Raw genomic sequence first — 17,410 nt, 5'->3', positions numbered from 1 at the left:
GAACTTGCTCTTACTCATTTTGCGGACGTCCTCCTTGGATCCCACCTGTGTGTATATATATATATATATATATATATTTATACGGGGATTATCAGGTGCGGACGTCCGCACGGCTCTTAAATTGCGGACGTCCCTCCTGACGCCACAATACGACACCGGCGAGGGCGCGTTTCCATCCCAGCAGACTCCAACAGCTTCCCTGACCACTTTCCATCCCCGGCGAGTTCGCCGAATTCCAGTTTTCCTGCCATATTGACTTTGTTTGAAGTTTTGGGTGATCTGGCCAGAAAACTGGAATTCGGCGGACTCGCCAAAGACAGAAAGTGGTCGGGGACGCTGCTGGAGTCCGCTGGGGTGGAGGCGCGCCCTCGCCGGCGCCGTACGGTGGCGAATGGAGGGACGTCCGCACTTTAAAACGGTGCGGACGTCCGTATCTGAAATGGACTATATATATATATATATGTGTGTGTGTGTAAAATTTAGGGAATATTATATCAAGACAATTAAAGAATGTAATTATATATCTGTACAATAAAATTAGCGGAAAAGTTGTGAAATATCAAAAGGAAATGAGCAATTATATGTTTCTATTTAAGCTTCTCCGGTCCATGCATCATCTGTATAGAAATGTAAATCTAATCCAATCCAACTAATTGTATTACGTAAAATTATTAACGTTTTCTGTTTTACGTACGTACTTGTTTTGCATTATTGAGGTACAAACCGTAAAAATTCAGACTGCTATTTCGTTATTACCGTTTAATTACGTTAGAGTACGGTTTTCTACGGGCATGTAAAATTATAACTAGTTACCTTAATGTTTGCATTAATTAGTTACCTTAACGAATACTAGAGTTGATTAATAGTCGACAAATAATTAATCGAATGTCTATTTGGACCACGAAGAGTTTTATGTATAGTAAACTACATATTAGTTACTGATCAAATTTCAGTTTACAAATACATCCTTTACATATTATCTTATACATTTAAAGACAAAAATTAACAAATTAGGATAAACTAATGTCCACATATCATCTGTCACTACATATTTTACCAAACTACCATTCACTACATATTCTACACTATGGACGTGTTACTGCCGTGTCGACCGCAGATGTGCTATTACCGTGTTGACGAGAGACGTGCTACTGCCGTGTCCACCGGAGATGTGCTACTGCCGTGTCCACCGGAGACGCCCTACTGCCATGTTCACGAGAGACATGTTACTGTCATGTCGACATGAGACGTGTTACTACCGTGTCGACAAGAGATGTGCTACTGCAGTATCAACGAGAGATGTGTTACTGTCGTGTCGACGAGAGACGTGCTACTGCCGTGTCGACCGGAGACGTGCTACTACCATGTCGACATGAGACATGTTACTGCCGTGTCGACATGAGATGTGCTACTGCCGTGTCGACATGAGACGTGCTACTTACTGCTATGTCTACCGGAGACGTGCTACTGCCGTGTCGACTTGAGACATGCTACTGCCGTGTCGACATGAGACGTGCTACTACCGTGTCGACATGAGACGTGCTACTACCGTGTCGACATGAGACGTGCTACTACCGTGTCGACATGAGACGTTTGTCGACAAGAGACATGTTACTGCTGTGTCGACATGAGACGTGCTACTGTCGTGTAGGAAGATGTTACTGCTACTGTCATGTCATTTTGCTTAAATTTATTTGAAAAAATAGGTATTTTAATCATTTTGCGTATGAAAGTCTAGATCAGATCTGATACCATTAATTTGAGTCTGGGCTTATGTCCTAATTTGTACATAAAATATTGAAAGTAGAGTTTTTGTGTTTTAAATTTCGTCATGTATTATTATGTAATTTTCTCCTTTATGTATGATGGCAAGCTTAATTATGCATGTAATGAAGTGGTTTTGATACAAGAGTACAATATTATTTTCCCCTTTTTTTTTCTACGTAGAATCAAGGATATTGTTGTTGTAATGAAACTAAAGAGACTCCATCTTTTTGTACTAAACCTTACTTACCATATCCTCCAATGTCTTCTGTAAGTCTAAGTCTAAACTATTTGCGCTATCCATGCATGTTTAAAGAATTACATTACGAGCAAGTGCATGTAAGTTTTGATTCTTCCCGTTTATGGTAGGAAAAAGCACGTACAACATAAAAAAAAGTTACTCGTATTTCTCACTCTGCAACCGCATACATACATACATACATACATACATCTGTATTACCAAAAAAAAAATACCAAATACAGTATGTATACACATCTGACTAATCTTAGAATAATGAGTGCATCTGTCCGAGAGATATTTTTCCATTTAATGATGAAATTTATAAATAATTGTATATAAATGCGGCCAAAGAATTTAATGTCCGACACACGCGTCGCTTATAACGTGGTAGTGGTCGGTCATGGCCATGGACTCTATCTACGATACAGACCCTCTCATTTAGCCTATTTTAGAATATAGAAATGCATTTTACATTTATGGTATACGTTAGAGCTATCTATATGTGCTCGAAACAATTATTGTCTTAATTACCAAGAAATAATAAGCGTTGATTAACCGGAATGTTCCTGAGTCATCAAGAACCACACCAATTTCGGTTCGGTCTGGCATGGTTAGTATATTGGGTCATGAACCCGAATATATAAATGTATTTTACTTTTATGGTATACACCAGAGCTATCTATATGTGCTCGAAACAATTGTCTCAATTACAGAAAAACAATTGGCGCTGATTAACTAGAATGTTTCTGAGTCATCAAGAACCACACCAGTTTCGGTTTGATTTGGCATGGTTAGTGTGTTAGGTCATAAACTGGAATATATAAATGCATTCTACCTTTATGGTATACACAAGAGCTATTTATATATGCTCGAAACAATTGTCTCAATTACGGAAAAACAATCAGCGTTGATTAACCTAAATGTTCCCGAGTCACCAAGAACCACACCAATTTTGGTTCGGTCTGGTTAGTGTATTGGGCATGAATAATTTGCCAACACTATTAGTCCTGATTTCTATTATATAAGTGGGACAAGTACCACTATCACAAATTTGGGCAATAGCCACACACGAAAGTGTGACCTTTAGCCTTGATACCTCACCGATGCCACACAAACGTTGTTGTAATAGTCTACGGTGGCTCGTTTGGTAATCGTCGCCGGCCAAATGATAAAATCACCTTCATTGAGTCATCCGATCCCCTAATCTTAATTGTAAAACATGAAGAAGCAAATCCCAACCATTTCTTATACTGTGGAGAAAGACAATACAAACATGTTATACAACCCTTTTGATTAATTAGTAGTTTAGAATTTTGATTATTTGAGACCATGTGTGAACTTGTTATTCTCTTCTAAAGTTCTGTTTAACGTCAATTGTTAGCAGATTGCTCGATCAAATCTCGTAAAGATCCATATATAATTCAAATTAGACACCACAACCATAAGTTTTAGAAGAGAATAACAAGTTCACACATGGTCTCAAATAATCAAAAATCTAAACTACTAATTAATCAAAAGGGAACAAGTACAACACACACAAAAGAAATCAAAAGCTAGCTGGGCTAGGGAACAAGATGTGTGACGTATATAGCTAAATATACATCAGTCTATTTTCTTCGATTTATTTTCTTCGATCATCTTCATCATCAGCTGCATCGAGTTCATCCCTTCCATCAGTGCGATTTGCACACCAACGCGAGCTGCCAGCTCCATCAGCAGTACTCGCAGATGTCATGAAACTCCTTCGAGCTTCTGTCAGCTCACGCTTCCTTTTCTTCTCATGCGCGCTCATGTGGCCTCCCAGTGCTTTACCGCTTTCAAACAACTTATTGCAAGCATAACACTTATGCTCATCCTCTTCGCTATGTTTGCTCTTCCCCTTGTCCTTCGAAGATGGATCTCGGTCAGCTTCTTCTCCAGGAACCAAACGGTTGGTTCTCAGTGGACTCGACTGAGCAGCAATTAGGGTTTTGGGGGGAGAATCATCTGGAATGATTATAATGGAATTTGAGGTAGGCGCTGGACCCGTAGGCATGTAAATGTTTATAGGAAGGGATTGACCCCTAAAGGAAGGGCCATTTCCCAAAAGGCTTTGCTGGTGAGCTATATAATTGAACCCTTGCAGGGCGTTGGGGTTTTCATTGCCTGGATAAGCAAAAGGGTAAGTAGGAAGCGGGTTGTTATTGGGACGGGCAGGTGGTGGAAATCTCACCGAGGTAAAGTTTGAGAAACCTCGTTGGGGAATATTACTTTGAAGCCAACTAACATTTTTAGTACCATGTCCCAGCAGAAAATTATTGTAATTATTTGCACCGTAACATCCTTGGCAGCTGTTGGCGGGTGCTAGGGTAGGAACGTATGGGCGTCCATAGTGATGAACGACGAGGCTGTCCTGGGTGGCCGGAGGCCGGAAGTTAATGTTGGTAACTTCAGGTCTAAAGTTTATATGGGCAGTTCTAAGCAGAGAACTGCCCATGGGCAGATCAAGCCTATGCATTCTTGAGCTCGGTTCTGCTGGGGTATCAGTCCCAGAACTCTTCTTGCCAATTCTCTTTGGGAAAGACATTGACACTTTGAGCTATTGAACTGAATATATGGGAGGCTGAATGATATAAACTTAGAGACAGTTTTGAGAGTAGTGTTCTACCCAATGTCTAGTATGATGTTTATATAGGGTAATTGGCTACAGGAACTTGACGACGGGTGCCATGCACATACAAATATCAAATATGGTACTTTTTATTTTTTAATGGCTTAATTAGGTTATTTTTCACCAGCCTGAGTTGGCATATATAGCTCGATCAAAACCATATTGTAAACTTATGCATTTTCATCTGTAGAATGCAGGCAATCCAATCTGGTGATCTCATATATAACCAAAAACATGCAATCATATTCATGGCATACATGCACTGCATATAAAAAATTAGTGCCTAAACATAATTGTGTTTATGCAAAACCAATTTCCTTAATTGTATGAACAAAATTTTTGGTGTACACATGATTGCTAACCTAAGGGGCAGCTTTAAGAGACTGTGAGGGACAAATGCATCTCAACCACATATATTACATTAAAAAACTGAAATAATACAACTTAAAATTGTCTATTTGTTTTCAGCCATCAAATTCAGTATTTGTCCCTCACAACTCCTTAAAAATGTACCTTAGGTGAGCATTCCTTCTTTGGTGTATATCAGTTTCCTTATATAAGATTTTCTCATATAAGGGACAATTTTAAGGTATGAGAAGCAAGTGATTCTAAGCCATATATAAAAAAGTAGGGGTGAGCGCGGGTCGGTGAGGTGCGGGTTATGGCTCAAACATAATCAAGTCCACTTTATACGAGTTGACAATTATTCAAATCAGATCCACATATATTAGTATCAAAAAGCCTAAACCGATTTGGTTTCGGTGTGGTCTCAAATTTGGCCCATATTCTAGCCCAATAACTATATAAGCCCAAAATAAAACAAGATTACTGTTATTAACACATTTTTGTGTGTTATTAACATACCTCATCTATAATGAAAATCATAAAACAAATTCAAGTGACAAGTTTGTAGATAAAATTGAAGAGAAATTCGTCTGAATGATATACAAACTTTTGCTCTTTATAAACTTTAGTATATCAAGTTGTAAAAATATCAAATTGATATCTCATGTTTCTATCTCGACCTAAAATTGTATATATAATGATTAAGAAAACAGTTGGAAATACTTGAAAATCGGCCTGAATATTATTCATAATTAAAGCGGACGTGGGGGTAATAATGCGCAACTTTGGGAAGCCGCCATGGTGATCCCGGCGACAGCTCCGTTAACTGTGGGGTCGGGTCAAGTACATTATCTGCGGCTATCCTCTTCAACTCCAAAGGTTTGCTTCTTTGGAATTGAATTGGGGCTGGGAATGACGAAAGAGCCCTGGGAGGCTTCTGAAGCCTTTCTTATCAATTTGTTTATGGTCATTTACTCATTTTCAAGTTGTCTGTGGTCATTTTCATTTCTATTTCTCCACTTTCAGAGTTCATGAGATTCATGCTTGGCCTGATTGTCTTGTTATTTCTCAGTACATGAACAAGTAGGATACAGATCCTCCCAAGCCAGATCAATGTGGAAAACCATGTGCATGTTAATACTATGATCCTATCAGAACCATTCCAAACTTGTATCATTCTTCTCCAGGTAACTGAAAGTCTGAAACACTAGTCTCAAGCTTCTGAAACATTTTAACTACTCCATGACTCCGTCTATGGATCATTCAGGGATGACTAGAGAATGGTGATGATCAGCACTTTGCACCGGGAATGGATTTCTGGAATTTGATAGATATTGGACTTTCAAACTTAGCATCAACCCACCTTCAGAATTAGCACCATTTGCATGGTCGATGATTAATTGTTCAATCAATATTATCAAAATGCCAATTAGATCTTTTAAATTTGAACTTTCCAAAAATGTAAAAAAGTATAAAGTTCACGAGCCGTCTAAAATTGAATTTTCCTAAAACCTCCAGGAAAAGTTTATCTCTACAAGGATTATACATCATTTACAAATTTTTGTTACTATAAGACGTACATTGTTCACTATGTAACTCATGGAAGTTCTAGTGCCTGACTAAAGCAAGACTCAAGAAATTAAGTAAGCAGAGTGCCTCCAAAGGTTATGGTTCTTTCCAGTACAATCACTTTTGGTTCTTTCTTCTATTCAAAAATCCAGGAAATACGGAAAGCTTCTTTGTCTGTTCTTTTCTGAGATCATTCTCTATTTACTTCAAGTAGAATTCTCTCTTTACTTCAAGTAGATCCTTGTATGCTGTAACGTTATATATTCACGCCGGCATATCTTTCATTCCGGTCTAAATATTTTCTCCAGAAATGATGGCATATAACACTTTTGCGCTCCATGTTACTTCAGCAAGGTTTTGTAGAGGAATTGATATATCTTCTGTGCTTTCCATCAAAAGCACCCTGCACTCTGCAACAGTCGATAAGGGAACTCAGATGCTTAAATTTCCTAATTACAATGTAATCGCTTTAAGGAAATTAAGAAATTAAGTTCATATCAAATTAAGGGGCTTACCAGAGATTTTAGTGAAGTTGAGCAGGGACATTGAAGCAAGAATTTTGTGCTCAACGTGCTCACTGTTCTTCAGGGTTTCCTTCAGTGGAGGAATGAGAGATGAAAAGGCTGAGAGCTGAAACTCGGAACCAGATAGTGAAGAAAGTGCTCGGCTCAACCATTCTGCAGTGATTAGGCACATCCTAACCAAATCCCAGTGTTCTGACCCTAAACACTTCGAAAGGATTTCTAAAATTGATTTTTTGCCATATCCAAGCAGTGTGATTGTCAAATACCTCAACCAATATTCAGTCAAATTATCTTCATCGTCCTGTATTTAGCAGCATCAAACAAGTAATTAGAATCTAATCAAATTTGTAAAGTCACAGACATTAAACTTAAGGTTCTCATCACTTCAGAAAAAGGTAAAAATATAATCCTCCAAGTTTTAGAGAAGGCATATGTTATTCAATAGAGAAGGCATATGTGATTATATTCCAATCAGGAAAATGTGCAGAAAATAGATTAGAGACACAAGTTCTTAACAAAACCAACTGAACTGAACTGACTTTCAGCCTCATTCTTATAACCAAATAGAAGAAGGGGGCAAATATACACGTGATAAAATCTAATCATGATTATAAAAATGAAGAATACCCTAATAATAAAACTATTTAACACTTGACCTTTATCCTGTAACCTAGAACAATGATATGGATAGAGATATGAATTCACTGCAAGTATCAATTTCTATTGAAGCTGACAAAGTAAATAGAGAATATGGGAATTCCAATGTACCAATGGATATGTGTCACTAGCTAGTGAACCGTCTTCTTCATTTTCAACTGAATTCACTTCACCATTAGGTTCTGCTTCCTTTGTTATCCACTTTTCTGACAACAATTTTCCAGACATAGAGAAATGCAGTCCCAAGATACGAAGTGCTTTGCAGCAATTCTCTCGGACATTCACATCAGTTAAGCTGCAATCAAGACTTTCTGCAATGGCATCTACAGCTACCGATCTATATATGCTGTATTCTTGAGGTTTAGTTGATACCTGTAACATTTGATTGTCTTAGTAACATGCATTTCATAAAAGAGTTAGATACATTGTGATTCGAATTACCAGAAATAAATGCAGTATGGTTTCATTAGAATTTGTGTAATGAAATCATGAATGAGTTGGACACTTGATGTCAGTTCCTGATAAAGCTTTTGCCAACCAGTATGGGAAAATTATTGATCTGATTTGAAGTAACATGACATTTCTGCCATTCTATAACTAAAATGGATCTTATATATGACATTATTCAATGCTCAACTGAACATTTCCAGAAAATAAATCAAAAGAGATATAACAAGGGATTTCTATTAATATCTAGAATCAGTTACTGGTTATCTGCAGCAATATTAAGTATGAATGTCATCTATTCTTATGAATCATATAGCATAACAATACAACTGATCATATTAGCGATTAAAATTTTCAGGAAAATGTACTATCATATTAACCGGGTCAGGGTTTGTAGGTGGCACTGCTTATGCAAAGAAAAAGTGTAATAATGTGGCATACTATCTAAATAAATGGAGAAAATAAGGATGAAAATTGTTAGGAAATTTCTGTATACCAAAATATCTAGGTAAAACAAAAGCACAGCAGCCAGGGGTCTTTGGTTGGGTAAAGAACTCTGGAGAAGCTCTAGCAAAATGGCCATTGTATTCACCCTCCCTTCATTATGCAAGCCAGTGAGAAATAATGAAACATCTTTCTTCCTGCACCGAAAAATAAAAGCATAATTTAGTGGTGAAATTGCTTCAATAACAAAATAACAATGAAAATTAATTTTTTTTACAGTAAATCCAATCCTTGCAGTTCCATTATTGGATACTTTCTTATATCTTTGATCTTTCACATTCAATTCAAGAAGAATAAAGGCAACAGGTCTGTTGTTTCCACTGAAACCAATTTTCTAATGTTTCAAAGATGAAAGGATGGAAAATAAGGAGGAAATGTCTTGGTTCACCATCACCATTCTACATTTTATTACCCAAAAGTCAGTATATCCCACCTCTTCAAACAAATGAGTTCTGTCATCAACAACACTGCATTTGTTCTTAAGTTGACCTCTTTTCCCTGAAGTAGCTCCACGAGGCAGTGTTTGTTGATGCTGCTTGCTATTAGACTCCTACAATCTGCATCTGCTTCCATACAACAGGAAAACAGTGCTGCTACACGTGATTTCTCTTCCTCCTTTCCTATTTCAAACCTTTGAAGAAGAAACTGCAAGCATCCAAGAGAGATAAGGTGTCTGGCATTTGCTGTTCTTTCCTTTTTGCTGAAACATGTGAGAAGCTGCTCTAGGACAAAAATAATTGTTTCGTCATGGTGTTTGGATCCAACTCTCCCTGAGGTTCCCACTACATGAGAGGCATAAGCTAAGAGTTGCCTAGAATGTTCAGACTTCCAACTATGAATCACACGCTTTAAGATTAAGTTTGTAAGAGGTACTGCTGGTGATTCCAAAGCTTTTCCTGTCACAGGACATGTTCTGTTTCCCTCATCAAACCATGCCCTGATGGCTGACCGCTCAAAGGTTTGACCAGTCTCTAAAGTTACTGGATCTTCAAACAACTCCCCACTTAGAGGGCAAAGGAAGTCCTGAGGAATACTCGATAAATCAATTCCTTCTTCAACATAATTTCCCAGTAACTCTGTGTCAAGAGAATGTAGAATATGAGAAACACATCAATATGTGCAGTAGGGATATTTCATTAAAAATTATATTACTTTAGATATTCCTTTGGACTCACCTTCAGAAGAAGACTTTTCTTTGACTGGCTGCAATTAGAGATAGAGAAGATTAAATACCATAAACTAGACAATGACATTGTGCAAAGCTCAAGAATCTAGAGAGAATTCAGTACATTTATGATAGAACTGGTGATTGATGCTTGACTAGAATTCGAGCCAGTAGAGATCGATTTTGTAACCCCTTTCTGAGTAAGCTCCATTTTTTCAGGAGCTGGTTGATGTGGCATCTTGGTGCTTTCTGTATTTTCTTTAGAAATGTTACCAAATTGGTCATTGAGGTCACTTTCTGGCGGATCACTATCTCTAGAAAAACTCCACTGTTGCTCAGGTTCCATAGAGAGTTCATTTCCCTACAAAAACGCTACAAAACGTGAGGTCCAATACGTTTGGTGGAGACAGACCATCAAGAAACTTTTTTACAATAGTCTTATATTTATGTACCACACAAATAAGTAATAACCAGAGTCTTATAAGCAGTTGTCGGTAGTCACCAAGATTCGAGTTGGATTCAGCAAAATAGATATTCAATTATTAATGGTATATGTGGGATCAATGCTAGAAAAGATGCTTTTATATGGTACACTGCTAACATAGAATAAAACTTTTCTGGAAAAAAAAAAGTAATTTAGAGAGAAGAAGGAAAAAAAAAAGTACTTACAGCAAGGGATTCATTTTCTAGTGCACTCTTACTGGGATCTTCTTCAATATCTCGGTACCCATATTGAGCTGCTTCACCAGAGTATGGTCTTTCTTGTACAACAACAGCTGAACCATCAGGAGTTCTCATACAATCTTCATAGCTTTCAATCTGTCCATCATCTTTAACTTCATATACTTCGGTTTTACTTGCGCGGCCAAACACTGAATCATACAGTTTTCTGCTGACCATTGATTGCGGACCAGCTGGACTAGCCATCTCCGAAGAATAACCATGAGAACTTCCCTGCTGAACTTGCCGAAGTGATACTGAAGGGATAGGAACGGAAGGAATGCAAGGAGATTCAATTCCTTCTGTAAGCCAATCCTTGTAGTAAAGTGCAAATTGGTAAGTCCCAGAGTCCAAAATATCATTGTACACCTTCCCTAAAAGCTCCAGTTTCCTTGGCCCATTTTGTGCATCTGCGACAGAATCAGCTTCCTGATCATACCACACCTTTAAATGTGAAAGATGTGGAAGAAATAGATAGTCCCACAGTTCAGGCAACAATATTGTTCTTGCAGTAAATGGTGAGTCACAGAAAACTTGCAGAAGATGCTTTGCCGAAACCCTGTCTTTCTTCAGTATCTTATACACAACACTGAGGTAGAGATGAGCACAAGCTGACAACCTACAATTAGAAACCCCTGATGTAAATCCGTCCTTCAGATCATCAGAGGTCAAACCTGTGATAACACTAAGCTGCAAAGAGGCTCTTCTTAGACCTTTTTCATTTGCTGAGTCCTCAGCAGCCATTGCTATTGTTTCCATTGCTTCTTCCAGGTTTAGTATGACTTTTCTCTCAGCATGCTCTTCTTCTTGATCATTAAAGTTTAGAGAACTCATGCAGTTATCTCTAAGTGCCCTCCGAAACTCCTCCTCTTTGATAAAACGCTTTATGTATCCACTTAATATGGACACCATGGCCTTGATAGCAATTTCATCAAGAGCAGGTTTAGAATCAGGAAGCAAAACTTTATCGCGCTTTTTCCTGCGGCTATCTTCAGAAGTTTTGCTGATTGATGAACCTCTCTTTAATCTGTCTTGAGAGCTTGCACGTTGTTTCCTGCTTTTCCTGTTAACCTCACTAAAACTCACACGTCCAGACACATTAGTAGTTGAACTGTTGCTGTGCCTCCTATCCGCCTCAGTCAACTTCCTTAACCTCTCATCAAATCCTTCCTTTTCCATACTCCCATTATAATATTTACCATTCCTTCCCTCTGACCTATACAACTCATTTGAATATATGTCCTTGTATTCTTCATCTTCAACCTCAACTATCTCAGTTCTCGGCAGATCCTCAGTTACATTGCTCTTTGAACTTCCAGCTTCCCATACACTGGCATGAACTCTGTCTGAAAAATTACTCCTCACACTTCTAGCTTCCCACACACTGGCATGACCTCTATCCGATAAATTACTCTTTACACTTCTAGCTTCCCATACACTAGCATGATCTCTTTCTGTTACATTGCTATTTAAACTCCTAGCTTCCCACCCGCTAGTAGATCCTAGTCTACTGACCCTAACTTCTTTCTTTGATTCTCCATCTACTTCATTTCTCCTAAGGAGATCATCTCTTAGTCCCCTCCTACCTCTAGTATCATCACCTGTCAGCACATCCTCTTTTGCACCGTTACGATTTACATCAGACCTTGTCCTTCCTGTCCTAATTCTATCTCCTGACACCGAATGTCTCTTCGGTTGGTCTGGACTACGGTGTTGAGGCATACTTTCAGTCCGCAATGAAGCCCTCGACCTTGCCCACAATTTTCTTCCTTTGAACCCATCTTCTGCTAGAAGGTCCTCCAGAGACGATGCCATATGCGGTGATACCAACACCCTCTTTACAGTAACAAGAAACCTTGAAAATGAACAACAACAACAGAAACATCACACACTTTATACTACACCTTATCCTTAATTTAGACTCAAAAGCATGCACTGAACTACAAGAAAATGAAAAGCACTGCAAATCATTCTACCAATTAACCTTGAAAACAAGATATCACTTATGATATCACTAGAAAATTGTTGGAGGATTCGATCAAACACTAAGGTCTGAAATTCTGAATTGTCCTTGCAGAAGTGGCTTGCAAGGGAAATGGAGCTCAAGAGTTTAGATTTCATAGACTAGATGTTCTATTCTTTCAATGCTGAAATTCATGTTGCATATGATCAGATTGTTTAATCATGCAGAAGTTAACACAGTACGAAGCTGATCGAGTGTGATCAAAATCCAATAGTAAGAAATGCACCACAACAAAAAGCAAAGCTTATATAAGTCTTTCCCTCATATTGAACATGTGATTGGAAGAAGAAACCACAAATGGAACATGAAAATTAAGAACCAGAGAGATATAACACAAAATTGAACATCTATATCAATGCTATAATCTACTTTGTAAGCACTAAAATTTCATACCCAATTGAGCCAAAGCAGAAAACTTGATCTCATAAACCAAAAACGAGAGTAACTCCAATCACCAATAACACATACTCACAAAGACATCAGTTTTCTCACCTTGATCCTCCTTATACCAAAACTGTGTCCTCTTCTGGAAGCTTCACGCAAAACCCAGTTGCAAAAATGTCAGAGACATTAGATTAAACACCTTGAGGGCAATCAATCCGGGTCGGCAGTCAAAACAAGAATGCAAAGAATTTTGATGAAAAACAAAGAATATGATGGAGAGGTATCTAAGGAAGGAAGAAGAATGAACTGGGCTTTGTCTATATAGGAGTTGGAAGACATGAAATAAAAAAACAATACCCGAATAGTTAGAAAACGATGGAGAATGGCTACAATAGGGAAGGAGGCAATGGATGAGTGAGGAAGAGAGTGACAGAAGAAAGCTGACAAATGAAAAGAGAGAGACCATGAAGTGCATTATCATATCATACAGATTTACAGAAGGAGTAGCGAGACTGTTTCAAACTATGAAAGCGTGTGTTTGTTTATATTTGCAGGCTTACTGGTGTTTTCAAACTGTTTCAACTGCCGCCCCTTCTAACACTAGCTTAGCTAGCTATGCATAGTTTAAGAATGATTCATCATATCATTGGAGGATCACAATTTGACTATTTGGGTCATATTTCTAAACACCCAAAAATTACATATGATGGCTATTGGCACATCCTATGTTAATGTGTTTTTTCTATATAATAGAAAATAAGTCGGAACAAATCCTGCAAAACGAACCATTTCAGACAAGATTTTGAGAAGTATTTTGTTCTTTAAGTTAGGAGGTTTGAGGCCGGATCAATATCTGAGTAGATGGGAACTCTCAAATGAGAATTACTAAGTAGAGGACTTGTTGATGACTTTTTTGTTTCACTCCCTTTTCGATCGCATATCTACTTTTCGACCATCTAGCTTTTAACTATAATACATATATATACAAGTATATCATTTATGTAAACTTCTATCCAAATTAAAAATCGTTAAGGCATTCATTAATGTGTTTTACCAATTATAAACTAAACAATTCTTGTTTAATAAATTTGAATCGTCCATTGATTTGATATAGTTCGATTATTTAACAATCATCAATTTGGCTGAAAACTTATATAAGCGATCTAATTATATATTGACCTAAAAAAATGAACGGTTAAGATGCCAAAATGTGATCGAAAAATGGGTGTTATAAACCATTAATTATAATGTCATCAACTAGTCCTCAACTTAACGCTCTTTATTGGATGGACACCTATGAGTTGAGATCTCTCAACTTAACATTAGGTCATCATCTTATAACATAGTCAAGAAAATAAGGGACTTTCATTATACATCCAATTTTTTTAAAAATAAAAACCTTAATTACAGACATATACCCTAAGTTCATTTCGGTCAGCTGAATCTTGGCTTGGAAAAAGAAAGTGGTTTCATCCAATGTTTGATGCAAAACGAAATAAGCTGGAAAAGAAAATGGTCCCCAAAGGTAAGAATATATAAGGAAATCCCATTTAATCAGAAGGCCAAATGGTGAAAATAATGAAAATCTTAATACATATACCCTAAGTCCGCGTTTGGTAGTTCACGAATCAGGGCTTTGGTAAAAGAGAGTGGATTCTTTCTAGTGTTTGGATGCAAAAAGAAATAAGCTGGAAAGGAAAATGTTCTCAAAGGTAAGGAACTATAGGAGGGAAGCCTATTTATTTAGAAGGCCAAAATAGTCAAGCTAAAATAATATCTTAATTAGAGACATATACCTAAAGGCCAAGTTTGGTTCGCGGAATCAGGACCAAAGAAAAAAGAAAGTTGTTACATCCGGTGTTTGGATACAAAAGAAAATTGATTCACAATGATAAGGAAAATGGTTCTCAAAGGTAAGGAAATAGAAGGGAACCCTATTTATTCATAAGGCGAAAATAGTTAAGTTACTAATGATGAAAATTCTTAATTACAGACAGATACTATAAGTCCACATTTGGCTTCTTTTCAGTGTTTTGATGCAAAAGGAAATAAGCTGGAGAGGAAAATTATCTAAAAGATAAGGAAATAGAGGGAAGGTGGTTCTCCCCCTGCTCCTCCAAGGAACCATATTCCTTCAAATGATTATTTTCCATTTTTGTCCATGTGACTTTTAAACCCGGCCTTTTCAAATAGTGAAAGAAAAATGGATAGAAATCTCAATTTTTCACGCCCATGGAAAATCCAAAGAATTGTTTTTATTTTAGTAACCCAAATATGTTTAAAAGAAAAAAAAAACATGTGTGAGTTTCTTAGGAACCGAAATGAAACTAAACTTTTTGCCAATTTATTTGATGACCTCAAGAAGAGAATCTGTTAAGAATGACTTCAAAGAGTGCGATCTACCATTTAGCCTAAAGATAACACAAGATAATATAGACCCAAACCTAGAAACAATTTCCCAAGGTCATGCCCCCATGCCCAGCTACCTTGGGCGCCCAAGGTTGGGCACCCACCAGTCAACTTTCCGACCGCATATGTCGTTATATCTGGCAACCAGTCTTGCCCCCACCGCACCACCACCATCATCTCTGAACCAAGAGCACAATCAGCCTCTAGATCAAAACAAAATTTTTTTGACGACGATTGAACTGAGATCCGAACTAAGGGAAATAGTACGTACATAACAATTAGTAGAACAAAGGGAATCACTGTTGTAGCTCTACCACAAAATGGAGGGTGTAAGATGTTAATTTACTCCCTGATATAGTAAAAAGAAAAACCAATAGCGCTACTTTTGGCCTTGACAGCAGTGGAAAGAGGCAAAGTTTGAGTGGACATATCTTAAATCCTAGTTTAAATTTTGAAGTCTGATCTGGTACAACGAAGACCTTCTTTTATGGATGCATAAGTGAATATGTCCCCTAATTCAAAACAAATATGTGAGTTAGCTAAACATCTATCCACAAATTGTTTCAAAGTTTTATTTTCTCATGATCGAATACGACTTGGTCTAACATATTATGGCGAAAAATGCTTAGTTGTGCGTACGTTGATACCTACAAAACTCCATTCATTTGTTTTCTCTTCTAAACTGTTGGCACTAGATTCCATTACCACACAACAAAGATATGATCCAATTCAGTAAGTTGATGTAATATACAAATAACAAGCAACAAGGATATTCAACATCACTGCCGTACGCACAAAATGTGTTGTGCGAACTCCAAATGCAAAGGATGTTTGTATGGTTGGTTTTGTTAGGTGGGGTGCATGCTTAGAATAATTTCAAATGTTCCCCAATTAACTTTGAAGTTCATCTGTAGGTGAAGCTTCTTAATATCTTTGAAGTTTTCTTTGGTTGTAAAGATGCTGTCTTCTATTGTACTTTTACCATTTTCCTCCTGGACATTTTGCGTGATTGTTGATGTGTTGTGGCCATTGAGTGCTAGGTAGACTCTTGCTCGCCTTGTTGCTGGCGAAATGAAACGAGAGAATAAGAGCTCGGACTATAGAAGCAAGAAGTGGTGGAGAAATGCATGACTTGTGATGAAAAACTTGCTTGCACTCGCCGGCTGCTGGCGGTGTTGGATAGTCTGAAGCAGTGCGCGCCCTTGAAGCATGCTGCAATACAAAGACCTTTCAGATTTTTCCAAAAAAAAAAACTTTCAACTTAATACAGCAAAATAAAAGCATGAGTTTATTACATATCTTATGTAAATCTATGAAGTTTATCAGAGCAAGCGGTAGAACAGCCAGCAGTTAGCTCTTCCCTCTCGCATTTGGCCAAGTAGGCTAGGGTTTTTTTATTTATTTATTTTTATTCTAAGCAGGCTAGGGTTTCGATATGTACGTGTGCTGCAATTCTGCAAAGAAGGCATTGCTATTTTGTGCTATGAAACATGTTCGGTGTACGATACACTAATGACTAATCTTCAATGGTCAATATGCCTCTTCTTCCCTTTATCTCTCGTACCAATCTTTGCTCGAGTACTCAGGATCAAGGGGGCTCTGAAGATTGAAAGCACCACAGAAAATTGCTATAATGAACATGCATTTTGCTTCAAGAGTCTCTATTGTATTCAACTACGACCACCCATCATCTTTTAAGGGTGAACAGACGTTCACGCAGCTGGCCGTGGACGTTTCCGAAGACGACAGCGGATATCGGAATCCCGGACGGCGTTAGATTTCTTGAACACCAATCGAGGATGGACATTATTTTTAGGGGAGTGAAATCCACATTTCTTAAATTGTAATTCATACTCTCATTTTTTATTTGTGGTAACTTAAATTTTGTCTTTATTGACTTAACTTTTGTCTTCTTATAAAAATGATGATTAAAAATAAATATTTTTTTTTGGATTACAATTTAGGAAGTGTGGATTTCACTCTTATTTTTAGTATTTTCAATTTTTTT

The 17,410-nt window shown here is 37.5% G+C and overlaps 2 protein-coding genes across 2 annotated transcripts; both read right to left on the bottom strand.

Moving 5' to 3' along the window:
• Nucleotides 1–6,748: 6,748 nt before the first annotated feature.
• LOC101310101 lies at nt 6,749–8,828 on the bottom strand. The gene is made up of 4 exons (XM_004295119.1): nt 8,694–8,828; nt 7,862–8,122; nt 7,085–7,394; nt 6,749–6,979 (listed from the first exon to the last, which is right to left on the bottom strand). Exons 1-4 carry the CDS (start codon nt 8,778–8,780, stop codon nt 6,861–6,863), a joined length of 777 nt encoding a protein of 258 aa, XP_004295167.1. The 5' UTR covers nt 8,781–8,828; the 3' UTR covers nt 6,749–6,860.
• A 281-nt stretch (nt 8,829–9,109) lies between these two features.
• On the bottom strand, nt 9,110–12,401 carry LOC101308952. Its single transcript, XM_004296251.1, has 4 exons — nt 10,536–12,401; nt 9,991–10,227; nt 9,877–9,904; nt 9,110–9,777 (listed from the first exon to the last, which is right to left on the bottom strand). Exons 1-4 carry the CDS (start codon nt 12,399–12,401, stop codon nt 9,110–9,112), a joined length of 2,799 nt encoding a protein of 932 aa, XP_004296299.1.
• Nucleotides 12,402–17,410: the final 5,009 nt, after the last annotated feature.

This window comes from Fragaria vesca, linkage group LG3 (assembly GCF_000184155.1).
Source record: "Fragaria vesca subsp. vesca linkage group LG3, FraVesHawaii_1.0, whole genome shotgun sequence".
In the NCBI taxonomy this organism is placed as follows: domain Eukaryota; kingdom Viridiplantae; phylum Streptophyta; class Magnoliopsida; order Rosales; family Rosaceae; genus Fragaria; species Fragaria vesca.
The sequence above is the reverse complement of the archived record's forward strand: the minus strand, read 5'-3'. Positions and strand labels throughout refer to the sequence as shown.

Bases quoted from the DNA above. Each gene is read 5' to 3' on its own strand.
- LOC101310101 (XM_004295119.1), bottom strand. From the start codon at position 8,780: ATGGCCATTTTGCTAGAGCTTCTCCAGAGTTCTTTACCCAACCAAAGA. The intron at 8,123-8,693 runs GTATACAGAAAT...CAAATGTTACAG, and splicing joins TGTTTTACCTAGATATTTTG to GTATCAACTAAACCTCAAGA. The intron at 7,395-7,861 runs GTACATTGGAAT...TGCTAAATACAG, and splicing joins CTAGTGACACATATCCATTG to GACGATGAAGATAATTTGAC.
- LOC101308952 (XM_004296251.1), bottom strand. From the start codon at position 12,401: ATGGCATCGTCTCTGGAGGACCTTCTAGCAGAAGATGGGTTCAAAGGA. The intron at 10,228-10,535 runs GTAAGTACTTTT...GCGTTTTTGTAG, and splicing joins TAGAAAATGAATCCCTTGCT to GGAAATGAACTCTCTATGGA. The intron at 9,778-9,876 runs GTGAGTCCAAAG...CTCTTGACACAG, and splicing joins AGAAAAGTCTTCTTCTGAAG to AGTTACTGGGAAATTATGTT.